Source organism: Beta vulgaris, chromosome 8, assembly GCF_026745355.1.
Source record: "Beta vulgaris subsp. vulgaris cultivar EL10 chromosome 8, EL10.2, whole genome shotgun sequence".
Taxonomy (NCBI): Eukaryota; Viridiplantae; Streptophyta; class Magnoliopsida; order Caryophyllales; family Amaranthaceae; genus Beta; species Beta vulgaris.
The window spans coordinates 19852092-19868897 of NC_079209.1; the positions used below are offsets into that span (position 1 = coordinate 19852092).

General features: G+C 33.4%; 1 protein-coding gene across 1 annotated transcript; it reads left to right on the top strand.

Annotated features, from left to right (window-relative positions):
* Positions 1-91: 91 nt before the first annotated feature.
* LOC104882926 (subtilisin-like protease SBT5.6) lies at positions 92-16236 on the top strand. The gene is made up of 8 exons (XM_010667347.4): positions 92-292; positions 473-665; positions 1521-1712; positions 8027-8138; positions 12950-13511; positions 14203-14300; positions 14449-14806; positions 15284-16236. Exons 1-8 carry the CDS (start codon positions 218-220, stop codon positions 16034-16036), a joined length of 2343 nt encoding a protein of 780 aa, XP_010665649.1. The 5' UTR covers positions 92-217; the 3' UTR covers positions 16037-16236.
* The last annotated feature ends 570 nt before the right edge of the window (positions 16237-16806 follow it).

Sequence of the window (16806 nt, forward strand, 5' to 3'; positions counted from 1 at the left end):
TTTCTTGGATTCATCCATTCACATAATTCGTGTACCGAAAAGTATTAGCTTCTATTGGTTGCCGCCTCAAAAATAATTCATCTTCAACAGTAACGAAATAAAACTCCAAAACCTTGAAAAGATAACCCAATATTCTATTAGATTCTACTAGTATAAATACCACTCATAACCACAACATATTCACCCAATCCCAACAGAATTCAAAAAAGCTTCACCAATGGAGATTCTCTCAACTATCTTCTCTCTCTTCCTTTTTGTCCTACCAATTCTTGCTTCCTCTTCGCAAAGCCAGGTCTTTCTTTTCTAGCCCTTAACTTTTCTTCCCTTTTAGGGTAATGAATTATTGATATCATATGATTATATATTATAATGTCGTGGTGACATACGTTTTATATGATTCTAAGTACCATATAGTATAGCTTAACTCTGGCTAATTTGTGTTCTACTTTTGTATGATATGATATTGTGACAGGTTTATATAGTATACTTTGGAGAACATAAGGGAGATAAGAAATTGCATGAGATTGAAGAATATCATCACTCTTACTTGGCCTCTGTTAAGGAAACAGAGGAAGAGGCCAGAGTATCAATGCTCTACAGTTACAAGCATAGTATTAATGGCTTTGCTGCTACTCTTACTCCTACTCAAGCCTCTAAATTATCCGGTAAGTGATACCTTCATCGTTATTATATTTACCCCATTTTGGACTAAGAAAAAACTCGTTCAATTTACTAGTTTTAAGAAGTAAAATTGATGTATACTAATATCTCAAAATAAGTTATTGCACGTCAATTTTAGCTAAAATCTACACCATCGGCTTACAATGATTTATTATATGTAGTGGTGGAACTCTGGTCGTTGGGAAACCTATGGTGTGATATTATATACTTCATCCGCTCCAATAATAAGTAAAACATTTCTCTCTTTTATATGATAGCTTTTTTAGAGAAGTGTTTCACTTATTATGGAACGGAGGAAGTATATATATGGGCAAGATCACAAGAGAATGTTACTTACATGAGAAATGAGAATGAATCTCAACCACACTATTGGATTAGAGTTACAACACTCGTTCATTAGAGTTAATACCCCTAAAAAATTTTCAGCCCAAAATATATAGAGAGAGAAATTGTATTAATTATCGTATTCTGCAACCCTAAATCATATGTCTCAAAATTTCTTATCTATACCAAGAAATTAAATTTTAAATGTTATTGACGGCTACATTTTGTAGGTTAGTTATCGTATATTAATATCAGGAAATCGTCATCTAATGTTAAATGTTACTATGCTGAACCTCGAGACATCATACCATACTTGAACCAAAATTATAGGAAACCTAATTAAAGGTGGAAAATAAGTTTTAATAACCTCAATTACGAGTTTATCACGTTAAAAGAAGGAAACTTAACTGCTTTACGTCAGAAATTAATTGTTATGACAGTGTTCGTTGTTTCTATGAAGTGAAATTATATGAGAGTTGAATTAAATATTTAAATATGAGTTTGAATTTGAATAGAATTGGAGGAGGTGGTATCAGTGTTTCCAAGCCATCCAAGGAAACACAAAATGCACACAACAAGGTCGTGGGAGTTCGTAGGGTTGGAAGAAGGAATCAAACAACAGTTACATATGCATATGGACAAAAGTGAAGCTTTATTGACAAGAGCTAAGTACGGGCGCAATGTCATCGTTGGAGTCTTGGATAGTGGTAATTTCCTCCTACTATTTTTTTTTTTTTTTTTGAGAAGAAGTATATCTTCTTATAACGGTTGAATGTTCGTTCATTTCTTATATAGGGGTTAAACTCCAACCATAATATTTAACCAATACTATTCTTATTAATTTCACATTCAACATTTGTTTTTTATTTTAAAAAAATTGTAAAAATAATGAGTTTTTTGATCAATAAAATCATTCAATAAAGATTGTTAAAATGAGGTGAAAGGAACAAATTCTACCAACTATGTTGGAAGAAATTCATCTACTTTGCATGGATATAGAACTGAACTTCTATACGTCGCCCAACAATTACTTAAAATCGCCCAAAAAAACAATGAAATTACATTTATAACCTTCCTTATTTTTTTCTTAAATCAACACCATCCACTCCACCTTCCGCCTTCCACCACCACCATCTCCCTCACCTCCTGCCTTCCACCACCACCACCCACGCACCTCACTCCTCCACTGAAATTACCCCTCTCTCTCTATCTCTCCTTCATTGTTTACGTACCACCACCCTCAGCCAGCGTGACGTCGCAGTGTCGCACACCGCAGCCGGCCACCTCGCAGCGAAATTTTTTTAAATTGTAGAACGTCCCGGCAGGACGTTCAGCCCATGGGGCGATCGTCCGGCCAGGACGTTCAGCCCATGGGGCGATCGTCCGGCCAGGACGTTCAGCCCATGGGGCGATCGTCCGGCCAGGACGATCAGCCCATGGGGCGAACGTCCTGGCCGGACGTTCCCCCCATGGGCTGATCGTCCTGGCCGGACGATCGCCCCATGGACTGAACGTCCTTCCGGGACGTTCTACAATTTAAAAAAATTTCGCTGTGAGGTGGCTGCGGTGTGCGACGACGGTGATAGTGGGAAGGTACGTGGTGGTGGGGTGGTGGGGAAAAGAGAAGGTGAAATGGCAGAAGGTTGGTGGTGGGGGTGGTGGGTAGTGTAGAAAAGAGGAAAGGGTAAATTGGGCTATAAAAATATATTTTGGGCGATTTTAAGTAATTTATGGGCGATGTTTAACAATCCTCATATAGAAGTATCTCTTTTGGGTAATATCTATTGCGGTCCTCAATATTATTCAAGATAAGGAGAATATATCTAGCCTAAGATTTAGGCCATATCTTTTCAAAGAGTTCTTTAAGTGGGGAATTTAGCTATCCGAACCTTAAAATAATTCCGTCTCCTAGCAGCCAAGCAAGAGAAAAGGATAATTGGCCATAATTCCTTTGTTTTAGAACATCTAGTTCCATATATAAAAAGCACAAAGTGAGAGAGAGTTAGTGAGAGAAATAGTTTTCATCCGAATTTATTAGACATCATTAGGATATGATCTCCTCGGCATGAAATAACTGAACTGATTGCAACTCAACTGAGCTGAACTAAACTGAATTAAATTATAACTAATAGTACTGATAATAATATAATATAATATTATTTAATTAATAATAAATTCATAATAATGATTTATTAATAATGATAGTTATTAAGTAAAATAATAATTAATTGATTATGAAAATTAGTTAATGTTCAATAGTACTATGATTTTGCCTAGTAATTAATTCAACTATCAAAATGTGTATTTTTTTTCATTTCAACAATGACAAGTATTATTATTGTTATTATTAATAGTATTATTGTTGTCATCTATTAAAAAGTTTCTACTTTGAACAATGATAAATATTATTGCAAAGTGTACTTTTTAGGCTTAAATTATCATTTCAATATAATTAGCTGAATCAAATAAAAAAAAGTAGTAGCATAACAATAATTAGCAATATTAAAATAATAATAATTGTAATCATGATATTAATATTTCTAATAGTAATAATAATAATAATAATAATAATAATAATAATAATTATTATTATTATTATTATTATTATTATCATTGTTTTATTATCAGAGAATTAAATGATTGAATTGAACTGAACTGAACTGAACTGATTGCAACTGAACTGAATTGAAAATAAGTTGGGGAGAACATGCCTTAGTCTTTATTTGACTTATTAGATTTTATTTTGTGAGGATATTATACCTTATTTTTACTAACCTTATCTAAATTTACTTTTTTTAATAAGGATTGAAAATAAAGTGAATAAAACAAACCTCCCCTCAAAAATGTTGGATGGAATATTCTGCAGGGAAATTAGTGGTGTGTGTTTCCTGATCATATGTTTAGTTTCTCTATAAGGATCCTTTTTTGATGTCATCAGTCAAGTTAGACGCTGATTCCCAACGATATCAGTCATATAATGTCATTAGAAATAAAAAAATCTAAATATTCTTTTTGATATTATGATTAACTTCATCCGTGCTTCCAGTTCCAAGCACGGCGTTTATCCCTCCAAAAAGATAAACGTAATCGTATTGTATACTCAATCTATTATCGAAATTAATGTTTTCGCTTGAAAAACATAGCATATTATAGATAACAAGTTGAAAATAAGACTACTAAATATTTTAAAACACAAGAGTAGAATAACAATTAATTTTGCTATAAATTCTTAATTTTAATGTGATTTTTGAAAAATGTGTCTCTAATTACATGTAGCAAAACATCATAAATGATCACAAGTCACACCAAAATTTATTCCCCTTATTTAAAGTATTAAAATTCTAAGTTTTCTTACTCCCTCCGTCCCAAAATATAGTTCCCATTTCCCTTTTTTCACGGTAATTTATGCAAGTAGAATCTAAGAGAGATAGTAAAGATTTTTTGTTTATTTAAATAAATGTTGTATGGGAAAAGATGATTTTAAGAGAGGGAATAGAGAATAATTGGTGAAAGAGCATTAATTGTAACATTTTGGTTGAATAAACAAAGGAAAAAACAAATTTCAAGAGGAAAATAAATGATGGGACACGGTTTTTCTAGACAAATTACAGAAAAATGTGGAACTAAAGATGGAAATGAGAACTATATTTTGGGACACCAAAAATGAAAATGAGAACTATATTTTGGGACGGAGGGAGTAGTAAGTTATTCGAATTTCTAAGAACAACTTTAATAGTGCAAGTTTTGGACTTACTGGCAATTTTGCTAAATGTTCAACTATTGACTAAACCACTAAAATAACATTGGTAGTTTTGCTAGAGCAAATTGGCTAAGCAAATAAATGTAGGTTCCATTCCAAAAAAAAATGTAGAGGAAGCTGCTTTGCGTGCATATCAAGTTGGCGACGACTGTTGGCTTAAGAATAGATTTAACTAAGGAAATGTATGGGACCCACCTAAGCAATAACGGATTTAGCTAATATTATTGTTGTGTGATCATGGATATATATATATATATATATATATATATATATATATATATATATATATAAATAATAATAATAATAATAATAAACTATTTCCTGAATATATATATGTCATCCTTTAAGATTTATTATATCGTTAAATAAATTTATTTTGGGACCTTTATCACTTGTTGTATATTCTATATTTAGAAGTTTCATATTAATTTGCTATATATTTATCTTTTGATAACACTCCTCCGGGCTCCGTCCCATAATCTAGTGCTTGTTTTCCTCTATTGAGGTCAAAGTTTAAAATATTTAACCAAATACTCTCATTAATATATACAAAAAAATACGCATGTAGGATCTCGTTAAGTTCGTCGCAATGTATACTTTCGTAATATCAACTTTTTAGATTTTTCATTAATACGAAATTGAAGATATTAAACGTCTATATCTTGGAGACTCTACAAAATGAAAACAAGCACTAGATTATGAGACGAAGGGGATGTTATTTTTATCTCTCTCATCATCATATGAATCTCTGACATCCCTCTCTTTTATTCCTAATATGTACTCCTTCGATTTCTTTTTAGTTTACTTATTTCACTTTGGGGGAGACCAGGAAGAAAGTACAAGAGTATGAGAGAGAAAATGCAAACGTAGAGGGAAAAATTAAAAAGTGAAAGAGAAAAAAACTAAAAATTAGGTTAAAATATTTTAAAAGTGGATGATATGAGTGAAAAAGGAGAAAATATATGGAATCAAGAATATAAAAAAAAAAGTACATATATCAAAAAGATACAAACAAAAAAAAATGTATAGTTAAAAAGAGAGATAAATAATATATATCTTCTATATGGTGATCAATAAAGTAAGTATTTTATAGGCCTAGTGTTAAGTTATTTAAGGATTGCCTCGTGAATTATTGCATTCTCATATGGAAGGATCAAGTTAGCTCATGGAGCCGACTTTCCTCTAGTTAACTTTGTAGTAATGATGACATATTACTATTGCATGTCACGTATGCCTAGCGACTTTTTGCCCTAAATAGGGCATTAAAAAGACCCTACGCTTTTGTCATTAATTTATACTCCCTCCGTCTTTTATTAGTTTACCCCTTTTTTTGGGGCACATTTGCCGAGATACTAATTTGAACCTTAATATCTCTAATTTTCGATAAGCAAAAATTACAAAAAGTTGATATTTGGATAATACACATTGAGACGAATCCAACAAGATCTCACATGACTATATTTTTCCTTAAATACAAAATACAAAAGATAGTCAAAGTCATCTATGTGAATAGTGTCAAAAGTCAAAAGGGGTAAACTAATAAAAGACGGAGGGAGTAATAAAGAATTTTTGGTCATTGTTATTTTTACTTTGTAAAATTACGGTGTTTTTTTTTTTTGAAAGAGAAATTTCATTAATTGAAGGTCAAACGGAAAATTATGGTATTTTGATGTACTCCTTTTTATTGAGATTTACGTTTTTAACTAGCATTCTATATATTTTCTTCGTTTTTTTTTCACAACTAAAGTATTTGTACGATATTTAAGAAAAGGAGAGAAAATAAAATGGACTTATTTAATAAGAATTAATTAATTATCTCAAACTTTAACATCATCCCTACCAATAAATAAACTATCACAACCATCACCAGAAAATAGAGCATTGTCAATTTGTCACCACCACCTCCACTGCTACAGGTACCTTGGCTTACCCTCCCATTGCCTATTCTCCCAACTACAGGTACCTTGGCTTACCCTCCCATTGCCTATTCCCCCAACTACACACACCACGCACACTTAGCCTAATAATCACCAGCTGACCACCGCAACTCGACCACAACAACTACTACCACATTATAATTTTTCAATAAAATAACATCAAAATCCAAAAAAGGAAGAGGAGAAAGAGAAAAATACATTATTCTATATACTACTCATTAATTAAGTTCTCTTGTATTTAATTATAAAAACATAATATATATCCACACTTAATGTGTCATTTAATTATGTGTATACTCCCTCCGTTTCACAATATAAGGCACGCACGATGTTCGAGGTCCAATTTTGACCGTTAATTATTCTCAATTTATGTTGATAGAAAATTTTAAAAAATAATATTATTATAGTATTTTTCAAGACGAATCCAACGATATAATTTTTGTAATTTTTATTTATCGTATATGAGAGATATTTGTGGTCAAAGCAAATTTTCGTAAAGCGTGAATGCCTTATATTTTGAAACAGAGGGAGTATATATTATATATAAATGTAAATAACTTTGGTTAAGTAAGTCCCTTCTACTTTCTCATTCCAGTTTCTTAAATATCGTGCAAACCTTTTAGTTGCAAGTAAAAAGAAACACAAAATTTAATTATTAAGTAATCAATCTAAAGATTGTGAATTTTCGGAGTTTTCTATCTTCCCAATTATATACATGTGATTTTTTTTTTTCAATTTTTTTTTGTTATTTGATAGATGCGATCTATATAGGATGTCTCATAATTTTTGGAATACAAATTAGTGAGAAATAACAGTAAGATTTACTATAACAAAATTTTACATTTGTCGAATAATTTGGATATAGAGCTACATGATTTCATATTATTTGTAAATGATCTCCCAAGATTACCAATAAATTAATTTTTAATTTTTAACTCTTCGTATGAATTAACTTAGCCTCTACATAACTTGCACAACTAAGACAATAGTTTTGTTAGATATATGTAATATTAGATTTGTTAATCATGGTTTCATGTTTATAATTATACTACATTTTTTAACAAGGGCAACAATTGAAAAGAGCCTAATGCAACGACACTTGGTAAGCCGTTAGTTTTGTTATATATATGATATAATTATGTATCATACAATAACTAAAGTTTTATAGTTTTAGCCTCTTGTGCATTTCTCTAAGGACTGTATGTATTTAGCATATTTTGAATTTCACAAGTTAATTTTTTTTGTGTAACTTTAAGGTAATTTGACTCAATATATAAATATAATCTTGCACCGTACCGTAATTGTATTATACTGCCCCATTCAGGATTTTGGCCTGAATCAAAAAGCTATGGTGACGAAGACATGGGACCAATACCTAAATCATGGAAGGGTATCTGCCAAGAAGGGGATGCATTCAACTCCTCTCATTGTAATAGGTGAGTTTGCCTCTTTTCTTTAGTCCTAATAGCTTAGAATTATCATTATAAAATACAAATACTTTATTCAAGTTTTTCATTTAACAACTTTTTATAAAATAATAAAAAAGTAACTCAATATATAAAATCCCAAAATTATTAAAATTATTGTCAATCATTATTCATATTTAGTAAGTGTTTTGGTAGTTGGGAACATAGGAAGGATTGGTAATCTCCACTTATAACTTGCAAGGCCTCTTAGGAGCTTCTTGATATCTAAATATATGATTGAAACACAATTATTTATTTTGGTCATAGTTATGCAACAATAATAATTCTACGTTTTATATAATTTTATTTTTTTTCAAAAACTTCCCTTATGTAATCGCAATTTTGCTCCCCTTCTCAACTAATTTCCAATTTTTAATTATTTTGAGATGATCCCAAGTTTAAGGCATCTCTTTAGACAATTCGAAATACTAAATGGTCCTACTTAAAATAACCCAAAAAGAATTGCATTTTCAATCAAATTAACATTTCATATAAGTTTGAAATGGTCTATCGAAAGTTGAAATTATTATTTTTGAATAATTCAAAGTTTGACTTATATTGTGAAGATAGATGAAAATCAGAATTATTCATGTTATATTATCATATACTTCCTCTGTTTCTAAATAAGTGCAACATTTTTTGTTTTCACGTTTGCCAATGCATTATTTTAACCATTAATATCTTCAATTATCAATAAGTAAAAATTATAAAAAGTTGATATCAAAAAAATTCACATTCAGACGAATCTAACAAGATCCCACATGACTATGTTTTTCCTAAAATGTAAATCACCAAAGCTAATTAAAGTTCAAACTGTGAATAGTAAATACTATGCAAATGTTGCACTTATTTAGAAACGGAGGAAGTATATGTTAAAGAGTAAAAGCCCACATGTGAGTTAAGAATAATTGTCCGACATTGAATAATTAGAGAGAGAATGACTAACATATAGATTGGTGGGTTACTCCACCTATCACGAATTGGCTTTAGTATGGAACCTCCTTTGGGCTTATAAACTGGACCAAATCTCTCCTCCTCCTTGTTCAGGTCACCTAAGCCTGTTTCGTATTGTTTCTAAATTTCTCATGTTATCAGTGCCCAAGGTTGTCAGGCCTTTCTTATTGGAGTATTTGTCATGCAACTGAACAAGTCCCTCTATTGGACGATCATTCCCAAAGAGGATTGCCTTACCACTATGCTATAATTCTAAGGACACTCACATGTGATGGGGAGATGTTGAACCTCATGTATGTTATGCACATGTGAGTTATCCCACATTGGAGAAAGATGAGAGAAAGTACCACAATATAAGTTAGAGGAGCTACTCCTACTATTGTCAATTAGTTTTAGTATGGAACCTCCTTTGGACTTGTATGTGGACCGAACTCTCCTCCTTCGTACTGGATTGCCCAGTCTCATTTTCAATCATATCCGTTTCGTAACATCATAATATTTTATATTTAATATAACGCATCAAACAAGGTCTATAAATCTAAATGTTCTCTTATTAAAACAAACTTGTATAAATTTTCTCTCTCACTAATAATGCACCCTAAGACATTTCAGATATGATAGAAGACCCGTGACCTGATATTGTTGTGTATGCATACAATGAGACCCCACGTATTCCTTACTCTAGCTTTTTTGGATTTGCTTTGGGATGCCCAAATGACCAATTTGATAGGTTTAATTACTTATCGGGTGTAATTTCCCATATGTACGCGTTCATGTGAGGCATGTTGTTCCCAGTACTACATGCACAATTATTGACCACACGAATACAAGTCTTTTGTTATTAGGCTTATAGACAAAGTTTGACGTCTTATACATACTTTTGTGTCTTCGATGAACAGTTTATGTCTAAGGTACTTTTGTCTATCTTTCTAAGTCTAGTAATCACCCACAAAATATTGTAATAACCATTAAAGTAATACTAATAACAATGACAACTCAATTCCTTTGTCTGGAAGTACGTAAAACGAGTGATCACATGGAAAGATTGGTGAATATATATATGCTTATAGATGTGACTTAACTTTGCTTCCTTGTCTTGTGAATTGTGATGTGAACTGGTGATCCCAAACAGGTGGAAGGCTAAAAATATAAAGAATAAAAAATCGAAACATGATTACTTCTGCCATGGACCTTATTTAGTTATTTCTCACTATGAACTAGAGGTGATTATTTTGGCCCGGCCCGCTAGCCCGGCCCGGTCCATTTTTGGCCGGGTTTTGGGCAGAATTTTTGGGCCCGCCGGGCCGGGCCCGGCCCGGTCCAATCGGATATTTTTCGCCTTTGGGCGGTCTTTGGGCAAGCCAAAAACGACTTTTAGTCTATTTTTTGGCCCGGCCCGTTTTGGCCCGCAAAAGCCCGCTAATTTAGGCTCGAAATAGCGGGCTTTGGACACAAAATTTCGGCCCAAATTTAGGCCCGGCCCGACCAATGGGCAAATTTTTTTGGCCGCGGCACGGCCTGAACCCCGCCAGGCACGGCCCATGATCACCTCTACTATGAACATAACCATAATTTACTGTATTCAATCTGAAATTTTAAGGGTGCATTTTTCTCACCTTAATAAATTAAGTTTCAGGTAAAATCAGTTCAGTTCATTTCAGATAAGTTTTAATCAGATCAATAAATTTCAATGAGGTCCAATAAGTTACAATAAGGTGCAATAAGTTCTAATCAGGTCCAATAAGTTTCAATAAGGTTCAAATAGTCAATGGTCAATAAAATTTTAATTAAAGTATCATTATGATTATTATATAGTATTATATTTGTAATATTTTCTATTATTTTATTATTCATATTATTAGCTTATTATATTATCATTAAATTTTTAAATTAAAGTATCACTATGATCATATGATATTATATTTACATTATAATTTATTGTTTTATTATTCATATTCCTATTAGCTGATTATGTTATTATTAAAAAATATTATAATCATGATCAAATAAGGTTAACAATAATAATCATCATAATTATAATATTTTGCAATTCGTCTTTAAATAATTAGAGATAACATATTTTCGTTACTAATAACAATGAAAGAAATAAATGTTATAAATTGATTTCCTAATAGTGCTTTATGAAATCAAATCAAGACTCTTAGATATATTAGTGGTGAAAGTTGTGTATAGGTAAGCATATAAACAATACTTTTTTTATTTAATAAATTAGTTATAAGAGATAATTAATAATTACTATTTTTCGAAAGATAAATTTTAATAACTATTATGTCATAATAAATTTTGAGGGATAGTATTTATGTTAGGGGGTAATATTTATGTTATAGCTTATCAAATTTTTTGTCAAACAAGTTCCAATCAGGTCTAGTAAGTTTCAATCAGGGCACATCAGGTCTAATAAGTTCCAATCAAGTTAATAAGTTCCAATCAGGTCATAAGTTCCAATCAGGTTTAATCAGGTCCAATAAGTTGAATTAGGTCCAATCAGGTCAAATAAGTTCAGTTCAGTTCAGTTTAGGATTATTTAGGTGAAGAGAACGCACCCTAAGTTCGTTTATTTATTAGAGAATAAGTTTCAAATGTACGCCCCTAGTCCCCAACTGTTGAAGGATTACTACTTTCCTTGTTCCAAAGTCAAATTTTAACAAGAAATTCTTACTATTATATACTTTCTCTGTTATTTTTCTATTACAACAATAGATCTCGACATGATTTTTAAGAGAATGAAAAGGGTAGGTAATTAAACATAAAAAAATTCTTTAATTTACTAGAGAGAGAAATGAACATTTGGTAAAGTAAAAGTATCCCTTTAATAATAAATAGTGGGTTGGTGAGTCATCATTAATGATTGTTTTAGTAAGATAAAGTAAGGGTAATGATGTCAATTACAAAAAGTAGAATTGTAGCAATAGATCTAAAAATACGTAAAGTAGTCACTGTTCCAACAAAAAAAGAACACAGTAAGTATGTAATAGGAAAAATTGACAGGAACAGTTCCAACTATGAGCTTTTCGCCATTTTCAGTTCCAAGTAAGGAGGATTATTTTTTAGTAGAACTAACTATGTATTATTTTCTTCAAAATTGGTCCCACTAGGTTAATGCTCTACTACAATAGGTAAAACTCGTTTTTTTCAGCATCACGTAATCAACACCACCCTACCACCCTTCCCTCCCCTAACACCCCCTCCGAAACCCCACCACCCCTCCCTCCCATGCCACTCCCTATGAAACCCTCCTCGTCTACCACCCCTTTCCCTACCACCCCCTTCAAAACCTCCCTCCCTTGCCACCCTCCCCTACCACCCCTTTTCAAACCTCCCTCCCCAACCCCAAATCGGCTTGTCACCCCATGCCACCCCCTCCAATGTCACCCCCTTCGAAACCCCCATACTTTGCAACCCCCTTCCAAATCCCCTTCGAAACAAAGAGGAGGAAGAATAAGATCAGTTTAAGAAATTAAAAAACAAACATGTTAAACAAGTAATCAGTTAACATGGACCAATATTGTAAAAAAAGATGCATAGTTGGGTTAGTTTAGAAATAATCCTTAGCTGGGATTGAAAATCTCGCAATGCACATAGTTCAAAATATTCGTGTCAACTTTTCTTATGTAATATAGTCATGTCAGCTATTATTAAATTTACCATAATAAGTACTCTTATGTATATAAGTATGAAACTCTAAATGTCAATGGTGAGATGCGTGTCTTGAATAATGAGGAAAAAAAACCAAATGCACAATTAGTAAAAGGGTTCCATGATATTGTAATGTTTTAGTAACATAAATTAATTTAATCCGATGACAGGAAAGTGGTAGGGGCTCGATACTACGTGAAGGGATACGAGAGCTACTACGGGCCATTGAACAGAACGGTGGACTGCCTTTCTCCCCGCGACAAAGATGGTCATGGAACCCACACAAGCTCCACCGTAGGAGGCCGAACGGTCCCTGATGCTGCCTTCATGGGCTCGTTAGCGCAAGGAACAGCCTCTGGTGGTGCTCCATTGGTGCACTTGGCCATCTACAAGGTGTGTTGGGGTATTCCAGGGAAGGACAAGGTGAACGGAAACACGTGCTTCGAAGCAGATATGTTGGCTGCCATGGACGATGCAATCAATGATGGCGTGCATGTTTTGAGCATTTCGATTGGGACGACAACGCCTGTAAAATATCACGAGGATGGCATTTCGATCGGAGCATTGCATGCTGTGAAGAAAGGTATTGTGGTTGCTTGTAGTGCTGGGAATTATGGGCCTCAGCCTGGGACGCTGTCCAACCCTGCGCCATGGGTTATTACTGTTGGTGCTAGCAGTTTGGATAGGAAGTTCTCTGCTCCTGTTGTGCTTGGAAATGGATTGATCGTTGAGGTAATTTTTAATTGCTTGACTTTAATGCTAGTAGTTGTAGCCTTGTATGAAGTTCTATTGCTATCATATTAACTAAAACTCTAACTGCCCGTTTGGTAGTCGTTAATAAATTGCGGTAATGGGAATGAATTTTAAGTGTAATTTATTAGGGAAGCACCCTTAAAATCTCCATGGGGTGGCATTTTTTCTCCATGGACAAACAATCTCACCCCTAAACTTGTGTTTTTGTCTCCAAGGGGAAGCAATTTTCATTACCACTCATTACCACCCTACAAGGTGGTATTGGATGGGAATGAAAATTCAAGAAGGAAAGTGGACACTTTAGGATAAATTAGCATTACCATGGTAATGGACAATGATATTTTTCACAAATTTACCCACAAATTCATTCCCATTACCACCGTTTATGACCAACTACCAAACGGGTCGTAAAGAATTTTAACTCGATGTCCTAATACGTACTAAGTCATATAATACTCATGCGAAAATGATAGAAAAACTATAAAAAAAATATCCCCTACAACATTGTAAATACTAATTTGACGGGGTGAATTAGAAAAAAATCTTGCTCATATTCTTTAATAATTGAAGGTTAGAGAAATGTGATGACTAATTTCAAATACAAGTCATATAGTACATATTTTTTGGCTATCTTTTGCTTGTACATATGATGGTGCATAATATTGTGTAGGGAGAGACAATTACCACTTATCGGTTGGACAACATTTCTTATCCACTAGTATACGCCGGAGAGATTACAATACCAAATGTCACCCGGGAATTATCTGGGTAAGTAGCTTTATTTTTTTTCACTTGCAAATTCTGTTGATTATATATTTAGCAAATATTCTAACGATTCAAGTTAACCAAGAAAGCATAGAATCAATGACATGATTTTCAGTTTATAATTAACTATGTCAAAATGATATTTACACAGGCAATGCCTTCCAAATAGCTTATCATCAGAGAAAGCAAATGGCAAGATAGTATTTTGTTTTAGAGGAAATGGGACAAGAGTTGGGAAAGGAATGGAGGTTAAGAGAGCAGGAGGTATTGGCTACATCTTAGGCAATGCTAAAGGTCAAGGAGAAGAGATAGTCGCGGATCCCCATGTTCTTCCTGCAACCTCTGTAGGTGAACATGAAGCCATGAAAATCTACAAGTACATCAAATCTACCAAATTTCCAGTTGCTAAGATCCTACCAGCTGCGACAGTCGTTGGCACATCACCGGCACCTTTCATGGCCTCTTTCACTAGTAGGGGACCCAATGTTGTCGATCCCACTATTCTCAAGGTATATCATTGAGTTCCTCATACTTCGAATTTGCTCTTGACACAGAACGTATGTCTATTAATATCTTTGTACTCCATTTGCAGTGTTAAAAAATTACTAAATAGCTCATGCCAAGAGCATTTTCTCAATACTTGCATATAGATTAATAATAGCATATAAAGCAATCAACATATAAGGCTTTATTATTCTCCACTTATTTCACTTATTTCATAATGGAGGAAGTATAAGTTCAAGACTAATAAATGAAATAAGTTTAAGGCTAATAAGTTTAGATAAGTTTGATTCAAATGTCTATAAGTTCTACTTCATTCCATTCATAACTATAATATATTTTTATAAGTTCCTATACATTCATCATTTCAATACATGACACCAAGTATTCAAATTATACCATTTAGTATATATACAAGCTTAGAAGTACCTTTTTTTAAATAGATACAAGTACATAAGTTTAATTACATTTGATATAATTTGCAGCCTGATATTACCGCCCCTGGATTGAACATATTGGCAGCATGGAGTGGGGCAGATTCACCAAGTAAGTTGGCTTCAGATGACAGGATAGTCGAGTGGAATATTTACTCCGGAACGTCAATGTCTTGCCCTCATGTAGCTGCTGCTGCTGCACTCCTCAAAGCCATCCATCCTACTTGGAGTTCTGCTGCCATCAGATCTTCCCTTATGACTACAGCTGGTCTGGAAAACAACAATGGAACTCTAATAACTGACGCTATGGGAAACCCAGCCAACCCTTTTCAATATGGAGCCGGTCACCTTCAACCAACGAAGGCAGCAGATCCGGGCCTCGTTTATGATACATCTTACACTGATTACTTGACTTACCTTTGCAGTATAGGCATGCCTGGTTTCGACTCATCATTCAAATGCCCGAAAGTTCTACCAAAGACAAATGACCTTAACACCCCTTCCCTTGCAATCTCCAAGCTAAATGGAAGTCTAACAGTTACAAGGACAGTAACAAATGTTGGTCATCCAGGGAAAACCTCTTACTTTGCTTCTGTGAAGCCACCAATGGGATACAGAGTCAAGATTTCGCCGAGTATATTGATTTTCAAGCATAAGGGGCAGAAGAAAAGTTTCAAAATTACAGTTGAAAAGGAGAGAGATGTTATCCAAGGAGTGAGTGCACAAGAGTATGAGTTTGGGTGGTTAAGTTGGTTTGACGGCGTTCATACTGTGAGAAGTCCTATGGTCGTGTCGTCTGCATAAGCCCGAATTCAGATCACATGAAGGGCTATATTTCCTTGTTATCTAAACTGAAAAGTCAGTTTAGAAGTTTTAAAGTATACAGGATAAAAGATTAGGATCTGAATGATGACCATAGAATGTTGACTTATAGTTAGTCAACAATTAAAGCTTTGTGTTTTATAGCTTCTCAATTATAAGTAAAATATCACGCTTTATCCGTATGTCACAAGTTAAAACCACAGTGGCATAGATATTCTCATCTTCTTCTCACTGGTACAATCATTGTTATGCAGAAGCCATGCTAATCTTCTCTGCATTTAGACTTTGTTTTTATAACAACATAGATGAGAAAGGAAGGAAAAGGAAAGGGGGGAAAAGAGACAGAAGTGTAATCAGATCTCTTATCCAAACAAAGTGTTAATCAGATCTCTCTAAAGAGACTATTCTCATACACACAGTATACTTATTCTCATAATATGTCAAGGTTGAACATATAGTAGAGCCAATAAGTGTTATAATGAAACATCTATCTGATTAAAGAAAATCAATCCATTTAAAAACAACTAATCCCGATCACCGAAAAAAGTAAAGCAAAAAAAACATATAATCCAATGTATTTGGCTTTGATTAGTTTGGACTCCAAATACTTATTGAAATAACTTTTCATCTTCATCAAGGAGACTGGACCAGCTAATGTTGCAACACATAAGTAACCAAATCACTAGCCTTCGAGAAACAAGAGGATGTACTTCAAGGGTGTGACAATAAAGTTGGTTTTTCCATATCACAGC